The sequence below is a fragment of the Dipodomys spectabilis genome, unplaced genomic scaffold (assembly GCF_019054845.1).
Source record: "Dipodomys spectabilis isolate Male_0828 unplaced genomic scaffold, ASM1905484v1 ptg000061l, whole genome shotgun sequence".
NCBI classification, from domain to species: Eukaryota; Metazoa; Chordata; class Mammalia; order Rodentia; family Heteromyidae; genus Dipodomys; species Dipodomys spectabilis.
In genome coordinates this window covers 191264-209064 of record NW_024870738.1, presented here as the reverse complement: position 1 = coordinate 209064, position 17801 = coordinate 191264, and the positions used below count along the sequence as shown (strand labels likewise).

General features: G+C 51.7%; 1 protein-coding gene across 1 annotated transcript; it reads right to left on the bottom strand.

Moving 5' to 3' along the window:
- Nucleotides 1-15020: 15020 nt before the first annotated feature.
- Nucleotides 15021-16268, bottom strand: LOC122108527. The gene is made up of 3 exons (XM_042680485.1): nucleotides 16240-16268; nucleotides 15788-15906; nucleotides 15021-15673 (listed from the first exon to the last, which is right to left on the bottom strand). The coding sequence occupies exons 1-3, from the start codon at nucleotides 16266-16268 to the stop codon at nucleotides 15021-15023; spliced, it is 801 nt and encodes a 266-aa protein (XP_042536419.1).
- Nucleotides 16269-17801: the final 1533 nt, after the last annotated feature.

Here is a 17801-nt window from a genome sequence, read left to right as displayed (position 1 = left end):
TGTGATTACAAAAGGGACATCTTGTGCAGAATTTAAGGGTTGTGTTCTCTGGGGGAACACTGCATTCTGCCTGGTTACTTCCAAAAACCTAGCACATGCTGCACTATGTACTTGGATTTGCCCTGGCACAGCAATTTCTGGGCCAAGTTTGTCTCCCACCATCCCAGTTTTTCCCTTGATTCTCCTCACCACAGACATTCATAGTAAAGCAATGGCATCCAGGAAATCAAGTGACAGGTACACACACATGAAACAGGACCAAATGTGGGAATCTCGGGTTCTTTTTCCTTTCTTTTTCTTTTCCAAGTCCTAGGGCTTGAACTCAGGGCCTGGGCACTGCCTGAATGCTCTTTTGCTCAAGGCTAGCACTCTACCACTAGAGCCACAGTGCCACTTCTGGCTTTTTCTGTGTATGTGGTACTGAGGAATCAAACCCAGGGTTTCATGCATGCTAGGCAAGCACTCTACCACTAAGCCACATTCCCAGCTCTGGGGTTCTTTGGGAAATCATATTCCCACCTATACTTCTGTAACAGGTACTCAGAAATATCTCTGTTATTTTTGCAAGATGATTATTTCACTACTCTTGTATTGGATTACTTCTGTCTTGAGACAGCACATGTTTCTAGCTCTTATCAAAAATAACAATTTCAACTTTTTTTAAGCCGCACTTTTGACCTTATGATTTTTATGGTATATAAGATAATTTATAAACATGATATAAAAACTCATTGTGTTTTTTAGACTTTTGATATTATTTGATACTGTACAAATTCTATTAAGTCAAGATCAATGACGTAAAGAGACAGATTTCCTGACTGCTCACATCCCAGCTTTGTGCGTGAATGTGTTGTAAGGGGGCTGTACGCTGTCACTTATTACCAAGACCTGGGTCATGTCTGCATAAGAAGCTTCTTTCCTTTCATTGCTGTATTTAGTTTGTGATAAATTTTTCACTATGTGATATTTATTGCTCTAAATTACTACACAAGTCTTATATTCAACTCTAAATTGCTAAAAAGCATCGACTTCCCACACGGGTCCACAAATTAACTTAAGGCAGAAAAGACTGGGGTCCCTGCATCCACTTTCCATCCGTCTCGTCTTCTCCCAGTCCTTCTTCTATGATTGCCTTGGCTTCCAGGAAGAACAATCCTGAGCAAAACTACATTTCTGAGCGCTGTTGGCTCACATCTGTCATCCTAACTACTCAGGAGGCTGACATCTGAGGATCACAGTTCAAAGCCAACCCAAGCAAGAAAGTCTGTGAGATTCTTGTCCCCAATAAACCACCCAAAAAGTCAGAAGTGGAGCTGTGACTCAAGTGTAGAGCACTAGCCTTGAATAAAAGAAACACAGGGACAGCCCAGGCCCTGAGTTCAAGTCCTAGGACCGGTGCACGCACATACGCGCGCACACACACACACACACACACACACACACACACACACACACACACAACCAAACCCACATTTATGACAAGGGACTATACTATCCAAGAAAAGGAGCAGCTCTCAGGATAGATCATTCCCACTCGGAAACGACTTTGCCCAGAATGACGGTGCTGTGCCCTAAAGTAGGACTAATCATCTCATGGGACCCAGGTTGCTCCCCACAAATAACAGCCATGGCAACGTTTCAGGGACCTCTTGCAGAACCACATGTGAAGTAAGCATCAACCAGACCCCACTGAGTCTGTTTGACAACGCACCTCCATCTCCCCCCCTTGCCCTAATTCTTTCTCTATTTAACCATAAAGCTAGTGCCAGCACCCCAAAAGTGGACTGCCATGCTTCCTTTGACCCTCCCCGGCACACAATACTGATAATAAGTTACTGCTCTTTCTCTTTCATTAGTGCTTTTTATCTGGCTTTACTCTTTATTTACTTACGGGGTAAGTGGCTAGACATGAGGTGAGGAACTCCCAAGGTGGCCTTCTGCCCAAGAAATATAGTTAGAAATTTGCAAAGTAGTGGGCCATATTACATTTCCATATCCACATATACATAATTCATGCTGAGTCCTGCTTCCAGCGAGGATCCACCTGCCACTAGACCGAGAACTGAGATTACTGTTTTGCTGTAAGTTATCATGGTAGCGCAGGCCGAAGGATTGCCACAGAGATGTGTGGAGGCCTGAGGACACAGTTCAGTGGTAAAAAGTTTGTCTAGTGGGGCTGGGAAGGTGGCTCAGTGGTAGAGCGCTTGCCTTGCATGCATGAGGCCCTGGGTTCAACTCCTCAGCACCACATAAGCAAACAGAAAAAAGCTGGAAGTGGCGCTGTGGCTCAAGTGGTAGAGCGCTAGCCTTGAGCTGAAGAGCTGAGGGATAGCGCCCAGGCCCAGAGTTCAGTCCCCAAGACCGGATCCCAAAAAAAAAAAAAGTTTGTCTAGTATGCACAAGGTCCTGGGTTCCATTCCACACACACACACACACACACACACACACACACACACACAAGCCAATGAGATGTTATGACCTCGGAGGGAGAGAAGCCACAGAGGCATGGCTAAAGGTGACAAAGGAGTTTGTTTTACACTAAAAAAGGTAACTTACACTACAAAGGTGGCCTATGACTACGCTGTCCTGGGCTAGCTACCCAGAACCAAGAGCAGCCTCCACCTCCAAACCTCCAAGCCTCCAATGGGCAGTCCCAACCTTTATTAATCAGTTTGGCAGCGCCCCTCCCCCACTCCCACGCCACTCAACTGCCACTCACGCCCCTCCCCCAAGCCGCCCACTCCCACCCCTCCTTAATGCCCCGCCCCCTCCAGCCACTGGCCTGTAGTTCTTACAGGGTGAGCAAAGATTTCAGGAAGGAAAAGGGTAAATGACCACAGACAAGCCTTGAAGGCCAAGACGCATGAGATGCATCTTGACATGCGCTGCCGAGGAAGGGAGGAAATAGCACACTGGCCGCTGGCTCAAGTGTAAAGGGGAAGAGTTAGGGGGTGCAGTTGGTGGTTTGGAGGAGACTGGGAAGGCTCTGGGTTTTCAGTTGGTCATGCTTTCTCTAGAAGCCCAGTCGGGATGTGCTTCTGGGGAGAGGCCTGTGGTGTTACTCGGCTACGTGGCCCGCCCCAGGAACACGGAAGCGCTGGCATTGGAACCGATATGTGTTCATCAATAGGCGAATGTGTTCATAAGCCATCGTATATGGAAACTTTAGATGTTGGCGCAGTCGCGATCAGGGCTAAGCCCACGCAGGTCTGGTCTCCAGTCATTATGTGCAGAGAATAAAGGATAGCACTTGCGTTCTGTTTAGAGACAGCTTTAGAAGTCAGAAGCACACTACCTTGTTCGTGGAACATCCTTCTCTAGTTCAAGTCTGAGATAAGACATAGAAAGAATCCCCAAGAATTTCAGGGTACAAAGTCTTTAGGGGATGGGAGAATAGGACTAAACTGGATAGGGAGACCATTTCAATTGTACCTGTAAACTACTATTATTAATAATAATAATAATATCTGAGGCTGGCGCCTGCCATCCTCGCCTCCCGCCCTCCAGCTTGCCTGGTGGTAACCATGGCAGCCACCAAAACTATGGCGCCCCCCCCTCCCGCGCTGGGCCCACAGCCGCTGGCCAAGACCCCGCTGACCAAGCCGCTGGGAACTCGGCCGCGTAGGCTTAGGGACTGAGCCCACGTACCACCAAAAGAAGCATCTAGAAGTGACAGACAAATGAGAAGAAAGGCCTTACCTCCCGGAGCGGAGCGCAGAAGACCATCGTGGACCAGGACCGGCCTAGTGTTTACCAAGCCGCTCAAACCTCGCCCAAGGTGGTCGCTTCCTCTTCCCATGCGCTACCCAGTGGGGTGGGGGGCGGGGGAGGGGAAGAAGTCGGGGCGGTGCCCACAGCAAAGGAGGGAAAACAACTTTTGGAAGATTACCACCTTGCTGCATTTGTTCCAATAGCAACCAAAAAGCACTGTGCGACTGGGCGCGGCGGCTCCCGCCTGTCACCCTAGCTACTCAGGAGGCTGAGATCTGAGGATTGCGGTTCAAAGCCAGCCCATGCAGATAAGCCCGTGAGACTATGATGTCCAATGAACCACCAGAAAACCACACGTGGCCCAGTGACTCAGTGGTAGAGCCCTAGCCTTGAGTTAAAAGCTCAGGGACCGCGCCCAGGCCGTGGGTTCAAGCCCCACTATCGCCGACAATAAAAAGAGAAAGCACTGTGGAGCTCTTACATTCTGCACTTGACAGTGATGGGAAATGCGAGAAGCATTTTCCTATTGAACTTGACACCGCTAATTATGTGGACCCTCTATATAACTCCAAAGCTACAGTAACAACATTAAGGATTAAACTTTCCAGTTTGAATTTAGAAAAGAAGAAACTTACTAAACATGTAGCTCCAGAAGTGGAGCTGTGGTTCAAGTAGTAGAGTGCCAGCCTTGAGCCTGGAAAAGCTAAGGAACAGCGCCCAGGCCCTGAGTTCAAGCCTCAGTACTGGCACAAAAATAAAAATATCCCTTTAATGCTAATGTGCAGTGACAGCAACCATTTCGAACTTTTCTACTCTGCACATCGGAACAGTTCGAATAAGAGGCCACTTTGGTTTCTCTGGCTCTGAAATATTTTGATTTTTTTTTTTCCTTTGGTTGGTTGTGGGGCTTGGACTCCTGCCAGGGTGCTGGCCTTCAGCTCTTCAGCTCAAGGTGAGTGCTCTACCACTTGAGCCACAGCACCATTTTCAGTTTTCTAGTGGTTCACTGGAGATAAGAGTCTCACGGACTTTCCTGCCCGGGCTGGCTTTGAACCACAATCCTCAGAGCTCAGCTTCCTGAGTAGTTACGATTATAGGCTTGAGCCACTTGGGCCCACTTTGATTTTTTTTTCAGATCTTTATTTATTTACTTACTTATTTTTCAGTTTGATTTTATTTCTATATAATAAATTGAATATTCATGTAAAAATATCTGAATCCAAACTAGCAAAAATCAAACATATATTGAATTTGTAGAGTGATTAGTTGTACATGGGTAATTGTATTGCTTGTTCTCTTTACATCTGTATGTGAGAAGTCTTTTTTTTTTTTTTTTGTGGGTCATGAGTCTTGAACTCTGGGCCTGGGTGTTGTCCTTGAGCTAAACACTCTACCACTTGAGCCACAGCGCCACTTCCAGTTCTCTGGTGGTTAATTGGAGATCAGAGTCTCTCCAACTTTCCTTGCCCGGGCTGGCTTTGAATCGTGATCCTCAGATCTCAGCCTCCTGAGTAGCTAGGATGACAGGCATGAGCCACCAGCACCCGGCTGACATGCGATTTTTTTCCCCCTGCATACCAAGTAACAATGAATATAGTTTTTTGGCAAATCAGAAAACACCCTCATTTAAAATATCCATAATGTTCCATTTCAGATCAAATACACTCCAATTCATTTTACTATCACTGCCTCGCAGTGGACCTGTGGCTATCCTTTTGACAAATGCAAGAATTCATCACTGTGAATAGGTGCTGGTACTGAAGCTTGAACCCAGGGCCTCATACGCTTGCTTAGCTTCTTTTGCTCAAAGCTAGCGTTCTACCACTTGAGCTGCACCTCTAGTTCTGTTTTTTTACTAGTTAATTGGAGATAAGAATTTCGCAGACTTTTCTGCCGAAGCTAGCTTCAAACCATGACCTCAAATCTCAGCCTAGGATTATAGGCATGAGCCTTTGCATTGATGCTTGGTGCTTCTCTGTCTGTCTGTCTGTCTGTCTGCCTGCCTGCCTGCCTGTCTGCCTGCCTGTCTGCTTCTTTGTCTCTGTCTCTCTCTGTCTCTCTGTCTCTCTCTCAACAATAGGCCGGATTGAACGCAGATCCTGGAGCTTTCTCTAGGACCTGACATTTCTTAACCACTAAGCCACTCCCACAATGCTTTTGCGGCTTGAGTTTGATTTTCAGGTAAGTTATGCCTTGCGGCAGATCGTCATCATCTATCCTGTCTCTACTTCCCAGGTAACTGGGATGAGATGCGAGGCTCACCATGCCCGGCTCCATTGCTCACATATTGCCAAAGGTATTATCGTTTGACGGGTTAATACAGCGAATGTCTTCCCGGGTCTACAGCTATTCCAACAGCAGCTGGTCACGGGAAGACAGGAAGCCAAAGGCTGAGGGGCACTTATCACACAAGATCTTCTTTCCCTTCTGGTTAGAACTGTGACTTAAGAGGGTATAGGTGGCCCGAGGCAGCCATGAAGGCCGCTCCATTCCTGGGTACGCTGTTTAGCCCGTTTCCCTATCCTCTCCTTGAAACTGCATCCCCTTGGGGCCAGGCTTGGTCTCTCGATGGTCCTGCTGGCTCAGTGTGTTTTCTGAGTCCAAACCAGCACCACCCGCTTTAGCCTCCAACCTGCGCCTGCCCGGCAGCCACAAGGCCTGCATCCAGCCCCACGCTCCTCAGCGCCGGTCTCCGGGCTGGCTCTGCTCCCGTCCCAGGTGCCGCGCTGCGCCAGAGCCCTGTGCAGCTCTCACTTCTGGCTGTTCACCCGCTCCATTATCTTCTGGAAACTTCTACCTCCACTCAGGCTGTTTCCTTGCTTGGCCAGCTGCCCCCCTTTCTCAACTGCGGCATGGATTTCTTTCCTCATCAGAGAACTTCGTGATCCACGGAGGCTGGCCGGCCTGGAGAGTTCCATGGTGCACACAGTGGCCCTGAGGAAGGGTCTTTCTGTCTTGTCCTAGGAAACTAGACACGGTGACCATTCCTAGTCCCAGCTCCTCTGGCCAACACGCAGTAGGTCTTCCAGGACTACTGCTTCAGCTATGGCTGCTCAGTCCCCGCGCTGGGGCCAGGCGGCACATTGTGGGGACTTTTTCGGGTCGCCATAGGAAGATGACCCCTGCTCCATGCTGACCGCGGCTCCATGCTGACCCCGTGCTGGAGCAGCCCTCTGCTCAGGGCAACCCTAAGTTCCCCTGGGGATCAGACATGTGCCTGGCCCGGCAGGGATGCCTGACAAAAGGGGCAGAGACTGAGCGCTGCCGAGGACGCCACTGTCCCACGGAATGGCTCAGAGAACCTGCAGTGAGCGAGGTGTGAGATGTGCGAGCCCTCACCATCCTCCTGACTCAGAGCGAAGCCAAACGAGGCCACAGAGCAGAACTCGGACGCCTCATCCCCCCCGCCTCCCTAACTCATCAGCCCCCGGCCGCGGACATGGCCCTGCGCCTAAAAGCCATGCTTGCAAGACACAGAGCCCTCCCTGCGCATCATCGCCCGTCCTCTCGCCCAGCCCTGCCCTCCTTGTGCTCGCCACCCCCTTCTTCTCTGCCCCTTGGTGAGCCCACCTCTACCCAGGGCAGATCACACTGACAGCAGGTGGCATGTACGCAGCACTTCCTGTGGAAAGGCAACTGGCCCTTCTCATTAACTATACCATTCTTATACCGTTCTCCCCAACTACACGCCGCTGCCATCGGATGGTCGGTGAAGCTCAGAGAGACTTAGCCGTTTGCCAAGGCTCTCAAACTTAAGAAGTCAAAGTGGCAGAATTTGAACCCGGCTCCGTCAGCTCCCTGCGAGCGCCATCAACAAGGCAGCAGCGCGCTGGCGTTTTCGCACTGGGCGCTTTTGCTCAGGACAGCTGGGAGGCTCTGAGGACCCCGAGCACAGACTCAGTCTCCCCACAGCCGGCCAGCACCATTTCAGGCCCTGGGAGCTTGTGACGGCAGCTCCGGAGGTCTTTCCCAAAGGGTGCTTCAGTCCTTCCTGCTGCCCCGCGCTGTCAGAGCCAAGTCCACGCAACGCGCGCGGCACCGGCCGCGGTTGAGGCCTCTACTCCGCCCTCTTCCTCCCCACGCCAACACCGCACCCCCCCGCCGGAGCCCTAATAGGCCCTGAGCCCACATCTGCCTGCATTTGTCCCCCAACGCCCAGAATGGTCCCGCCACACACAGGTCTCCAGCCCGGCTCCCTGAATGCGCATGTGCGCGTGCATGCCCGCCCAGCTGCGCGGTGAGTTCCGCCAGCAGCACGCGGCTACTGCCCCGCCTGCGCATGCGCCCGCGCCCGCGCCCGCTCCTGCGCCCGCGGTGCGCAGCGTCTGTGGGCGGCGCTGGCTGTGGCGCGGGGCCGTGGGCGACGCGTCTCCCCGCCTGCAGCCACGCCAGCGCGCCACGCGAGACAAGCGCGAGCGCTCACACCGCCGCCCGACAGCAAGGCCGCGCAGCGCCCAGTCGCACGCCTTCCGCCGCGTCCCAGACGCCAGTCCCACGCGTGGAAGCCCGCCCCGGGCCTGCCATCCCCCCAGCGCCGTGGCCGCGCCCGCCCGGGGAAGAAAGCAGGCGGCAGGCAGGGCGGCCAGGGCCCGCAGGCCACGCCCGCGACGCCCTGCAAGCCACGCGCCCTGCGCGCGCCTCTGCCAGCCCCGCACTGCCCCGTGCGCGTGCGCGCCTGCCGCGGGCCGGCTCGCGGGTGGGGCACGCGCGCTCTCGTGGGGCGGGAGCAGCCGCCAGGCGCGCACACGCGGCCCAGGCACAGCCCGCCAGCAGCCGGCGGCCCAGGCCTCGGCGGCCGGGCCTCGGCGCTGCGGCCTCCTGGCGGCTGAGGGCATGCGCACAGACGCGGAGCAGGCTGCGGTCTGGGCGGCTCGGACCCGGCACGGCTGCTGGACAGCGGCGCGCCTGCCCGGGACCCCGACCTGATGCGGGGCTCTGCGCCACCGCTCAGGGCTCCCTCAGGAGCCGGGGTTGCTCCAGGGGCTGAGGGTGGAAAATGAGGCCCAGCCACGTCACTGGTGCCCCACAGGTGTTCCGAGAATGCCACGGTGTGGTTGACACAGGTTTTTCTCTTGAAAGAAGTTAATTACTGCCTTTTAAGAGACAAGCCTGGGTAGAGTTAGAGCCTTTACCCTATGGGTCTGGGGGGGTCCTTCTCCTACCCACGGCCCCGCGGCTATTTAGAGTATTTTTGGGGACAACGCGATCCATACCGGCAGACAGCACGGGTAGCCAACAGGAAGCGCCCACGCGTCGATGTGGTCAGGAACTCAATGGTGTTTCTCTAGTCACACCGCCACGGGCTCACGTGATCGCTCACGTGGTCGCCTCTGCGCGGCTCCTGCACGTGTGGCCATCAGAGTGCGCAAGCCTGCGCGCTGCGGGGCTGCAGGAAATCCTGTTCCCAGGAGGCGACGCACTTGGGGAATTAAAATCTAGGCCCTAAAATCATAGGCTTCCATCCAAACTGATGGATTCGCTGAGCCCCGCCGCTCTGCCTCGAGGTTGGGGTAGAGGCTCAGGGCCTCCCAACAGACCACAAATATAATCATACCTGTGCACCTTTTAGGCTGCCAGCGTCCGCCTTCAAGACCGTATCTGGGCGCGAGGAATGGAGGCCGGACTCCACGTCCTTGTAGTGACATGCTGTCAGCATATCAAGGCTTCTTCTGCAAGCCAGGCGCTGGTGGCTCACGCCTGTCCCCCTAGCTACTGAGGAAACAGATCTGGGAATGCAATTCAAAGCCAGACTGGGCAGGAAAGTCCGGGAGACTCTTATCTCCAGTGAACCACTTAAAAGCCCTAAGTGGACTATGGCTCAAAGTGGAAGAGCACCAGCCTGGAGGAAAAAAGCTCAGGGACACCAGGCCCTGAATTAAAAAAAAAAAAAAAATGACTTGTGCCCGGCGCCAGTGGCTCACGCCTGCTCATGCTTGTCAGCCTAGCTACTCAGGAAACTGAGATCTGGGAATGCAGTTCAAAGCCAGCCCGGGCAGGAAAGCCCGGGACACTCTTATCTCCAATAAACCACTCAGGAAACTGGAAGTGGCGCTGTGGCTCAAGTGGTAGAGCGCTAGCCTTGAGCTGAAGAGCTGAGGGACAGCACCCAGACCCAGAGTTCAGGCCCCACGACTGACAAAAAAAGACTTCTTTTTCCCTTTCCATCTTGCAGAAAAGGTACTTTCTCTCTATCTCCCTTCCTCTCCCCCTCCCATTTCTCTCTCCCTCTCCCTCCTTTTCTCTCCCATCTTATTCTCCCACCTCTCTCTCCCTCTTCATTTTTCCCTCTGCCTCTCCCTCCTTTCCCTCTGTCTCTCTCTTCTTTCCCTCTCACTCTCCCTCCTCTTCCCCCCCCCTCTGTATGGGTGTGTGTTTGCCTGCTTCAAGGGTTCACTCCACAAAGGGCAGAAAACAGGAATGGCCTCAATCCTGGCAAACGGGACAATGGACAAAGCTCTCCACACTCCCATAGCTGCTTGCTGAGGTCCTCCCGAAGCCTACCCTCCTACTGGGGTGGGCAAGGTACAAAACATGTGCAACCTGGTATAACCAAGGCTAGCGCTGGCCTCCCTGGAGAAGAAGGATGTCTGGGGTCCTGCAGCCCCTAGGCCACTGTTAGTGGAATACATTAACATTGAACTTGCACAAAGCCTTTTGTTGCCTTGATTCTATGCCCTCCCAGCCTATACTCAGGGTGGCATGTGAGCCCATAGCTACCTTCAGGGGGGGGGGGCAGCTGGTGGGAAAGACGATCGTGGTGCTGCTCGGTTATTTCTGTCATTTTTAGTCATGGTGGTGAGCGATTTTAAGTAAAGGCTTTACTTACGATCTTCAGCTTCATGGACGATTCGAGAGGAAGCTGAGGCCATTTCCCACACGCCCCCTGTCTCCACACGTGCACAGCCCTCCCCCTTCCTAGCTCCCGGGTCCAGATTGGTACATGCATAACAGCTGACGAGCCGCGCTGCACCACATTGCCGCCCAGAGTCCATAGTGATCAGCGTGCACTCTGGGTAGTGCACTCTGTGGGTTTGGACAAATGTGCAGCGTGATCCTATACATTATGCTCACGAATCGTTTTTGCTTTGACTAGTTTAGGTGAATCAAGTAATTCTACACGTTCAGGGAACACATCTGGGTTAACTATATTCTTCTATGTGCTTCATTTGATGCAACTGATTCTTCTGACATGGCTTTTACATACACTTTATCTCATCTTTCAATTTTTTTCTCCTGGGATTTTTTTAGGTTATTTTTCCTTGCTAGTCTTCAGGCAATGAATATGTTACTAGAATTGCCTTTGATTTAGGAATGGATACCCCACCAGAAGTAAAGAGAGTCAAGAGTAAAATGCTGGGCTGGGAAGGTGGCTCAGTGGTAGAGTGCTTGCCTTGCATGCATGAGGCCCCGGGTTCCATTCCTCAGCACTACATAAGTAGAAAAAGGCAGAAGTGGTGCTGTGGTTCAAGTTGTAGAGCGCTCACCTTGAGCTGAAGAACTGAGGGATTGCGCTCAGGCCGAGTTCAGACCCTACAACTGACAAAAAAAAAAAAAATTGCTCACCACACAGGAAGAATATCATCTCATAGTCATTAATCACATTTCAAGACTGTTTGTTATGTAAGGAAAAGGTAAAAAGCTCAAGGCTTGTTTTTCTGGTATTTACTGGGTTGGGGGGATTTCAGCCCAGGCATTGTCTCTCACCTTTCTTGCTCAAAGTTCGCACTTTACCACTTAGCCCAAAGCTCTACTTCTGGGATTTTGCTGCTGGCTAACTGAAGATTAGGGTTTCACAGACTTTCCTGCCCAAGGGTGGCTTTGAACTGTGATCCTCAGATCTCAACTCCTGCATAGCTAGGATTATAGATGTGAGCCACTGGCATCTGGTAATCTGGTGGGTTTTTTTTTTTTAAGCAGAAATCACTGAACAATAGCAGGGCATCACTTTGGCAGTGAGGGGTTTGGGGCTGCTTCTTGGATGAGCCATAGCCACCCATAGTATAGACATTTACAAATGGGGGCATGGGGGCTTAAGCCTGTAACCATGGCTACTTAGAAGAGGGAGATGTGGTTATCTTGGTTCAAGTCCAGCCTGGGTGAAAAAGAAATTTTTGAGACTTCTCAACCAATGGATGTGCCCAGCATTCCATGTCTTCTACCCCAGGCACAGGGGAAGCGCAGCGGCTGGGCAGAGAGGCAGACAAATGCCGCTCACACCCAGTGACACAGGGGCGCGGAGAAATAGATTCGTGGGTGTAAAGTGACACACTTCCCAGAAAAAACACCCAATGTAAAAGGAGCCTGGAAGGAGGCGTGGCTCAAGTGGTAGACTGCCTGATTTCAATTATGACGACTTCACTTTGTCAGTACAGTCCTTCCAAAAAATCATGACCAATGCTAGTTTAGAATTAGGCAGAGGCTTGCTAATTTTACTCTGCTCATCCTTGCTTCTGAATCTAAATTGTGTAGGCCCAATTACTTTTCTTCCCAATGTGTCTCCTTTCGTGAGTTGTCTAAAGTATCTTCATTTTAGTCTATGCTTCAGAGACACAAAAGCTGGCAGATACAGATGAACAAAAACCATTATTTTCAGCACTTTAGAGACAAGAATAATGTTTTGCTCTTTGGGGAGAAGTTTAGAGTTTATCAGTCCTATTGTAGATGCTAAAAGCATCATCTCTGTTTCTGTCAAAGAACTTTTCTTTGTATGTGAAGTTCTTGAAGCCTACTGAAGACTTATTGCATTTTCTCAATTTATGGATGTCTTTCCTTAATCGGGAACAATTTCATTCTCACCTCTACCACTGTCTTTTCAGTCTCTTGTTAATCCATGGAAATGAAACTCGTGTGACTTCCTGCCTCTTAAGTGATCGACATTGTGTTTTCCATTCACTTTTGAGACTGTTTCAGATAACTTCCCCAGATGTACCCCCACTTTCCCAGTCCTCTCCTCTGTCTCTGTCACAGGCGGCTGGCTGGGTCCTGCTCTACCCATGTGGAAATGGGGGTAGGAGAGGGGAAGCTGCTGTGTTCTCTGGATCCTGGATGGGGGTTTGCGAGCAGTAGCAGTGGCGACGGCAGGCAGCTGCCTTGGCCCAAGGAGTTTGCAGTGTTAGGGTTTTGGCACAGGGGCCTGGGCACAGGGCAGTGAAGCCACAGCGTGAAGTGTTACTACTCTTAGTTAGCTGCCAGGCCAGGACCTGTGGCTGGAGGTGTCTCTCTGGCCACTGATCCTCTCTCTGGCTGCTGCCACCTTCCCTTACAGCTGCCCCGGAGGCCCCGCTGCCTCTGCTCGGCCTGCCCCGCACTGCTGCTGCAGCCCGGGCAGCCCCGGGCCTGGCTGCTCACTGGCAACCCGATGCCACCTCTGCTGTTGGCTGTCAACTAGCATGGCGATGGTTCTCTGGCCCTGCCGCTTCCCTGCTGGCTCCTCGCACGACTACCCCTCCACTGTCAATTGTTGTCTTCTTTGCTTCATGTCGCCAGCTGAGCCACTCTACTAGTGATGAGCATCACAAGTAGGCAGGGAAGACCAGTGGAGAAACCTGTGTTAATCCTGGGGCTGAAGCACTAAGGGGCCCTCCCAGGAGAGTCTCCAAGCTGCTCCCACCCAAATTAAGCTGAGCTGCCTGCTTATATAGCTAGAAGGGGGCTGTGACAAGGAGGTCTGCACCAATCAGAGGATGCCTTATTTGCATGAGGGACTGTGCTTGGACCAATCACAGGTCCTCTGCAGGGCCACCTGCAGGAGAAAAGAAGTGCTTGCCCTCAGGCCTGGGTGGAGGCTGAAGCTGTGGTGGCCAAAGGGTGGTGCTTTCTGCAGCTGGAGTTTGGAGTTCAAAGAGGCTGCTGCTGCTGCCAGGCCCCTGTGGCTTCCATTTATAACTCCAGCTATTCACAGGCATAGGCCTGAGCCTCACTGTTCAAGCTAGCTCAGGCAGGCAAATCTCAGAGTCTTATCTCCAATCAACCAGCCCAAAGCTAGAACTGGAGGCATGGCTCAAGCGTTAGAGGGCCAACCGTGAGTGAAAAAGCCAGGGAAAACTCAAGACCGAGTGCATACACACACACACACACACACACACACACAAACCCGTGCACACGCACACACAAGTGGTTGGTGGTGGCATGAAGGCCATTTTGGATGCCTGGCTGGCAGTCCTTTGCTCAAGGCAGCCAGGCCTCTGGGCAGCATTGTAGAAGGAGCCAACCCATCCCACCTTCAATACCTCAGCACATTTACCTGAAAGACACATTCAAAAGAGCGCTCAGGACGATGGTTTATCAGTGACACTGCGTCAACATTATGGAACAGTGCTCTAGCAACGCTTGGCTGTCTGGAGGCCCCAGTGGGAGGACGGTCCCTACCATCTCTTTCATCTCTTCTGCAAACCTATGAGACAGTGTGGAACCTGGAGGATTACACTTTTCACTGACACTAGAATTGTCAACTGTTCCTGGAGGAGCAGGCAGTCAGGAATAGACCAGAAGAGCCAACAGAGGCTGCCTTGAGACCACCAGCTTTATTTGATCAGCAGGGTTCTTCAAGATCCTGTAAACGTGCACTAGCTTCCTTAGCCTGGGTCGCTGGCTACATCAGGGCCCACCTGTTCCCCCCACGCCCACTTCCCCATAGAAGAACACATGGAGACGTCTGCATGCTTCTGTTTCCACAAGCAGGGAAGAAGACAGTGTTACTGGCATGTAAGTGTAGAGAAGCCGCAGCTTCAACTAAATACCTTCCTTCACTCCCTCTCCACCCCAAGGGATCCCACCCCAGAGGGTCCTCAGTGTCATGGCTGAGAAACCCTGCCCAGTCCCGCTGAGGAGAATGCCTTAGACCTCAAAGCTGGAAGTGTGGTTGCTTCCCATTGTGCAGTGGCAGCTCATCTGCAAACCGTCAGCCTGGGGCGGGTTCTGTTTGTAACCCTCCCCTCCCCTCCCCACCCCATCCCACCCCCACCCCCCACTGTGCTTGTGGTCTCCCAGTACTTCCCCCCACTTTCAATCACGGCTGCATGTGAACACGAGTCTATGCTGATTTCATCCCTGCTGACGTGGGCTATGGAAGAGACCACATGCTCTTACTCAACCTATGAAGTCAGTAGTCTTCAGTAGCAAAAACCTTCAAGGAGGGAGGGACCTAGAGAGTAGGGACCCACGGCACTCTTCCACATGCTGAGATAATTTGGTATTTTATTTTCAATGAGCATCCATGTGCCCAAACTGCATGTTCATGGAGGACACTATCTCAACTGACGGATGGCAGATTTTCCGACATAGTAGCCATCATCAATCAGTTGGTCCTTTTAGGGCTTGAATTTAACCAGCGCCTGAGACATCTGGGCCATCTCTCTCAGGGCGCAAATTTCATAGATGAACATGGCTGCGGTCGAGACAGACAGGGTCACCGTGAAGATCCCCAGGGGGAGCACGTAGGAGAAGTGCTTCATGTACAGCTCTTCTTTTTGAACCGGGAATGTGCTCCTAAATTGGAAGGTGGTTTGGCCATAAAAATCGACAATATGATTCCAGAACACCGCAGTCAGGGTGCAAAAGCTGCTCAGCAGAAGAAACAATACGGAAATGTTATAGTGCGACCTCAAGAAATCGGGATACGGGGCCTTAATCCAGCTCACTAAGATGGCCTCCGTGCTGAATATTAGGACTACCGATTTCATGAAGTTGGCTAGGAGGATGAGATCTCGTCCATACTGAATTTCGGGGGGGATGATCCAGCTTTCGTTGCTGCCGGTGTGCATGGTCACACCGATCAGAGACTCGGTGCCGTTCACCTTCTGGTAGTAATAAACTTTCCAGAGCCCGATGAAAACGATCTGGACCTCCTTAGCATCAAATTCCCAGATTCGCCAATGTCGACTAATTGCTAAGATAATGCCCAAGGCCCAAGTGATGTACGTACAAACCAGGGCAGCTAACTCCAACCTTCCTTGCTTCATTTCTGAGACCCAGAACGTGAATTTGAGGATTCTTGAAGCCACACCAGGAACGCCATAGGAGAAAGGGGTAGAGGAGAAAGCAAGCGTGTGTCATGATTTAAGAATGGAACACATACCTAGTGCTAACATGCCCGTCTCTAGCCCATCCTGTCTGAAAGCTCTATGGAAGCATTCTGTGTGCTTCTGACTTTCTACCTCGCTCAGGTCAGAGGACAGGAAGCCTTGAAATCCAAGACTGTGGCAGGAGTATGCATAGAGACGTGCTTGCTAGGCAGGTGCCGAACGCCCACAGCAGCACAGAAAATGGTTTTGTTGTTGCGACAAGATGTTTCAGAAGTTGAAATGTGCATACGTCTTGTCCAAGAACAGAAAGAAAGAAAGGAAGGAAGGCAGGATGGAAGGAAGGAAGGAAGGAAGGAAGGAAGGAAGGAAGGAAGGAAGGAAGGAAGGAAGGAAGGAAGGAAGGAAGGAAGGAGGAAGGAAGGAAGGAAGGAAGAAAGTACAGAAATATAGGAAGGACCTTTCGCCACATTTGCAATAGTCCATAGAAGTTCTTGTTTAAAATTACCTGTACATTTTCCGTACGTAGTCGCACATTTTCGAATCAGATGTTCATCGGTGTTGTTCAAGGAAGTATTTTTAGCAGGAAGGGAGAAATGGCTAATTGTCCTGAAAACAGACACAGAGATGAATCACCTGAAAGGAATATCGTTAGGCAGACCTTGGGGCCAGAAGAAAATCTCACAAATCCTGTCTTTCACCAAATATTCATTGAATTCTTATCATATGCTCTGTGTGAATCAAGCCCTACTGTGAGTCCTCCAGGAAAATTAATGTACCCAGTTGTCATGACGATGTATGACACAGGGATTATGAGCCCCAGGTCACAGAAGAGGAAAGAGCATACAGAGGATAAACGCCATACTCAGGTCAGTAAGTCACACAGAAACAAAGGGCAATGCAGGCCCCGGAGCATGGATGGCCCCGTGCTTTTGGCTCTCTCAGTATTTGTTGGCTTTATTCACATCAAGAGAGGCTCAACAAATAGGCAAGCCCAATGTCCATTATGATGTCACCTCTGTTCTATAGGAATGAAGGTGCTGCTAGGTGCTGGCTACTCAGCCCTGTCATCCCAGCCACTTAGGAGGTGGAGATCTGAGGATCATGGTTTGAAGCCAGCCCAGGCAAGAACAGCCATGAAGCTCTGATCTCCAATTAACTACCAAATGCTAGCCTGGAGCACAAAGCTATGGGACTGCACTCTAGCCCCTGGCTTCAAGTCCCAGTACTAGGACGGACACACACACACACACACACACACACACACACACACACAGAATGAAAGGGCTCAATGGCAGAAATAGAGTAAAAGTACTAGCCTTCCTGTGTCTTCATCTTACCTCAAGTAAGGAGCTTTCAAAGGATGATCCTTTTATCTATAAAGAAAAGACACAAATGTTAGAGGACAGGGAAGGAGTTAAAATGCTTTCACATTGCTAGTGGGAACAGAGAATGAGAGCAGGCCTGGGGAGAACTGGACAGTGATTCCGGAAACATGTAGAATTACTCTTCCATCCAGTAGCTCTACTTGAACCCCAAAGAAGTCAAAACAGGGTCTAGAACAGAGAGGTTCCTGGCATTTCTCAGCACCACCAAAGGATGTGGGAAGTCTGCCTGTGCAGAGATGGGTGAAAGGCTTCTAGAGACGGACTTCAACAGCTTGCTGGACTCGGCGCCATTGAAGCGGCCACTTCCAGGGGCTAAGCTGGTGGACCTGAGGCTCCTACATTTGACCAGGGTAAAACCCCATCACCCCTCCCTGCACAAGGCAGGCAGTTGACAAACGCAAAGCTGTGTTAGAGGTGGGAAAGGAAGGACACCCCCGGGCTGGGTCTCTGAGTCCCCAGGTCACCGCTGACTCTCCCCAGACACACGCGATCACGAGCGGTTTCCAGCCTAGGGAGGAAAGAAGGGAGGCGCCATCTCACCTGCTACAGGAAGCGGCCGCTCACTGCGAGTGACGCGCGGATGCAGCGATGTGGCTGTGGCGGAGGGGGGCGAGCCCGCTGGCGAGAGGCGGTCAGCTCACTGGCCAGAGGCCGTGACGTGGACCAGCCCCTCTCACACCTC